The 4,104-nt window shown below is 57.6% G+C and overlaps 1 protein-coding gene across 1 annotated transcript; it reads right to left on the reverse strand.

The window, feature by feature from the left end:
- Window positions 1-1,901: 1,901 nt before the first annotated feature.
- LOC144248415 (olfactory receptor 14J1-like) lies at window positions 1,902-2,877 on the reverse strand. The gene has a single exon (XM_077790589.2). It carries the CDS (start codon window positions 2,832-2,834, stop codon window positions 1,902-1,904), a length of 933 nt encoding a protein of 310 aa, XP_077646715.2. The 5' UTR covers window positions 2,835-2,877.
- Between the last annotated feature and the right edge of the window lie 1,227 nt (window positions 2,878-4,104).

Below are 4,104 nucleotides of genomic sequence, written 5' to 3' on the forward strand. Positions count from 1 at the left end.
AGGAATGGTGTGGCCAGCAGGAGCAGGGCAGTGATTCTTCCCCTGTGCTTGGCACTGGTTGGGCAGCACCTCGAGTGCTGTTTCCAGTTCTGGGCTCCCAATTTAGGAAGGACATGGAGGGGCTGGAGCATGTCCGGAGAAGGGGAACAAGGCTGGTGAGGGGTCTGGAGCACAAGTCCTGTGAGGAATGGCTGAGAGAGCTGGGGTTGTTTATCCTGCAGAAAAGGAGGTTCAGGGGAGACAAGGCGGTGTCAGGGCACACGTTGGACTTGATGATCTCCAAGGTCTTTTCCAACCTTGCTGAATCTGGGATTCTCTGAAAACACCCTTGGAGCAGTTGCAGGAGGAGCCCTGGGCTTCCTCTTCAGAAGCTCCAGCAGCCCAGGTCCCTCAGCTTCTCCTCACAGCCCCAAAGCCCATCCTGTCAGTCCTGCAGAGCCTCTGCAGCTCCTCCTCACTGCCCAGAACAGGGAGCCCCACAGCTAGACACAGCAGCCCAGATGTGCCCCCCTGGCCTGGGGTGCCTCTGGCAAGGGAGCAGCACCAGGCACTGCAGGAGCCTGCAGACAATTCCTGCAGCTCCTGTGGGATGATCCTGCTCCCCAAGGGACGTTCCCACAGTGCCAAGTCAGGAACTGCAATGGGGAGTAGGGCCAGAGAGGAAAGGGCAAACAGGGATGGGCTGTGTGCAGGGGAGGGAACAGGGGTGGGCAAGAGGAAGAAATTTGTATCAGGAAGAGTAAAGAAAGCAAAGGGGAAGCCAAGGAAATGCTCAGGGCAGTTTGGGGGTGGCTGCCAGGCAGCCCTGGCTCTGAGCAGCAGCGTCTGCAGTGGGACAGGAAACTCCCAGCTGATGGGAACAAACTTTCTGGCTGACTGCAGAGGCCAGGACAAAGCTGAGTGGTTTCCCTGGCGTCCCCCAGCCCTTCCTGGCCCCAGGGGCTGATGGCATTTGTGCTGCCTCAGGTTCATGTCCCCACAGCACCAGCATGGGGGTGCTCCTGCCTTCTGTGTGCAATGCAAACAGGGGCTGCTGAGCCAGTGCTGCCGTGTCTGTGCCTGCAAGGATGCGGCACCTCTGTGAGCTGGGGGAGAGGCCAGGGCTGCAGAGGGGGATGTTGTTGGCAGCTCCATGAGGATGCTCTGGGATGCTGCCCTGGGCTGTGCAGCACTGGGGATGGATCAGCCCCTGCTCTGCTGCTCCTTCCCGTCTCCCCCAGGGCCCTTGCAGAGCACCAGCCGTGCTGTTTGCCCCCAGCCTGCTCACGGCCAGCCTGGGGCTGCTCACGGGGGTTTTCTGTGCTGAGCATTGGCCTGGCCGTGTTCTTGAGAGAGCCTGGGCAAGGAGCCTGGAGCCCCCAGGCCTGGCCTGAGGCGTCAGCGCAGCCCCAGCAGTGTCCATGGCCTGTCCCTGCTGCAGCCCCGGCACTGCCACCCCCAGGACTGTGCCCGGCCCCAAGAGCACTCAGGCCCTGCAGCAACACCAGGGCCACCAGGGCAGCGGGGCAGGGCCACGGGAGCAGCACTGGCACCACCAAGTGCTGCTGCTCCTGGGCACAGCTGCTGTGCCAGCCCTGATCTGCCCCAGCTCTGCACACAGACATTGCTGCTGCAGCTCCAGAGAAGGCAACAAAAGGGCATCTCTGCAGAAAACATTGCTGTGAGATCCTTTAGTTTCTTTTACAGCCTTTAAGAGTGCAGCCACTCATGGAAAATATCTGTGGGCACAGGGAAGGTTTCACAGAGAGAAACAAAATGAGAAATGACACAAAAAATGATACTTTTTTGTGGACAAACTGAAAAACCTAAAACAAGGTGGAAAATAACCTCCATCATGAAATTAATAGGAAGTATCAAAGATTACTTTTATTTAACGTGATTTACAGAAATTTGCCAGCAGTTTAATGCTTCTGAAACCATCCAGTCATCAGTCTCCACACGGCAGCCTTGAGTTCCTGGTTCCTCAGGCTGTAGATGAGGGGGTTCAGGGCTGGAGGCACCACTGAGTACAGAACTGACAGGGCCAGATCCAGCGATGGGGAGGAGATGGTGGGCGGCTTCAGGTAGGCAGCTGTGCCAGTGCTGACAAACAGGGAGACCACGGCCAGGTGAGGGAGGCAGGTGGAAAAGGCTTTGTGCCGTCCCTGCTCAGAGGGGATCCTCAGCACAGCCCTGAAGATCTGCACATAGGAGAAAACAATGAACACAAAACAACCCAATAAGAAACTAGCACTAAAAGCAAGGAGTCCAAGTTCCCTTAGGTAGGATTTTGAGCACGAGATCTTAAGGATCTGTGGGATTTCACAGAAGAACTGGCCCAGGGCATTGCCATGGCACAGGGGCAGGGAAAATGTATTGACCGTGTGCAACAGCGAATAGAAAAAGCCACTGGCCCAGGCAGCTGCTGCCATGTGGGCACAAGCTCTGCTGCCCAGGAGGGTCCCGTAGTGCAGGGGTTTGCAGATGGACACGTAGCGGTCATAGCACATGATGGTCAGCAGGGAAATCTCTGTTACTGCACAGAACATAAAGAAAAAGAGCTGTGCAGCACATCCTGAGTAGGAGATGTTCCTGGTGTCCCAGAGGGAATTGTGCATGGCTTTGGGGACAGTGGTGCAGATGGAGCCCAGGTCGCTGAGGGCCAGGTTGAGCAGGAAGAAGAACATGGGCGTGTGCAGGTGGTGGCCGCAGGCTACGGCGCTGATGATGAGGCCGTTGCCCAGGAGGGCAGCCAGGGAGATGCCCAGGAAGAGGCAGAAGTGCAGGAGCTGCAGCTGCCGCGTGTCTGCCAGTGCCAGCAGGAGGAAGTGGCTGATGGAGCTGCTGTTGGACATTTGCTGTGGCTGCACATGGGCACCTGTTCATGGAGAAAGGACAGGGACAAGTCAGGAGAGGCTGCTTGGAGCCAAACCTGGGCCATTCCCTGCAGCCTGTTGTGCTGGGACTCACCCACCCTTGTTCCTACTCTGGGAAAACCTTTGGCTGCAATCAGAGCACAATCTCACTCCTGGGTCAGCCTGGGATAAACCAGACCCTGCCCAGAGCAGAGGGATCCCTGAATGTCTCACCCTCTCCAAAGGTCTGTGGGCAAGGTCTCAGCACCCACGTCTGCCAAGGACACTCACGGCTCCCTTGGCCAACCCAGCAGCATTTCCTCAGCTGAGGCAGCTCTGCACTTCCCCGTGGGACACTCAGGGAACTCCCAGAGGCTCTGGCACAGATCTGCACCCAGGAGGGCACTCAGAGGTGGGAAGGGCACAGCAAGGAGATAACGAGGTGTGCCCATGAGGGGATCTCAGAGAGGGGCTCAGCTCATTCCCCTTTCCCATGCACTGCTTTGTCCTCAACCCCACAGGTGCCAGGGAACCTTGGACACTCCATACCCATGGATAACCCTGCCTGACAGGAATGCCAAGGGAAGTGCCTGACTCAGCTGCTGCAAATGCCAGAGCCTCCCTGAGAGCCCCAGATAACAGTGACAATATCAGGGGAGTGCAGAAACAAGAGAAGATGTTGTGGGGCTGTGCCTGAGAGGGCAGGGCAGAGACAGCCGGGCACTCAGGACAGTGTTCCCATGCCCAGCTGTGCCCGGCACCTCCCACACACCAACAGAGCCCTCCTGCCCCAGCACTGCTGTGCTCAGCCCCCTCTGCTTCCCTGAGCATTTCCCTGGGCCTGGACATCCCCTCCTGAGAGGTGCCTTGTCCCTGCCAGTGCTCACAGAGCCCATCCCACCCTGTGTGCCCTCAGCCCGGCCCTACAGAAACTTGCCTGTGTGCAGGGCCCTGGCTGGGGCAGGCTCTGTGTGCAGCTGGGCAAGGGCAGCTCAGGAGAGCCCTGCTGGGCCCTGCAGAGGTGATGCTGCTGCTGCCCAGGGCTGAGGAGTGGCTTAAGGCCCTTTGGGAGGCTCCCAGCAGAGAGACTGACCACCCAAAGTCACAGTTCTGGAGTCTCTGTACAGGTTCAAACATTCCTTTGATGATCCTGTGTGTCCCTTTCAACTCAGAATGTTCTGTGATTCTGAGACTACAATTCCTGTTCTGCTTCTCTCAACCCCCTGCTGCCTATAATCAAAAGAGAAAAAAAGAACACTTGCAACAGGGT

This window comes from Lonchura striata, chromosome 35, assembly GCF_050655825.1.
Source record: "Lonchura striata isolate lonStrDom1 chromosome 35, ASM5065582v1, whole genome shotgun sequence".
Lineage (NCBI taxonomy): Eukaryota > Metazoa > Chordata > Aves > Passeriformes > Estrildidae > Lonchura > Lonchura striata.

Coding starts and splice junctions, on each gene's coding strand:
- LOC144248415 (XM_077790589.2), bottom strand. CDS start 2,834: ATGTCCAACAGCAGCTCCATCAGCCACTTCCTCCTGCTGGCACTGGCA.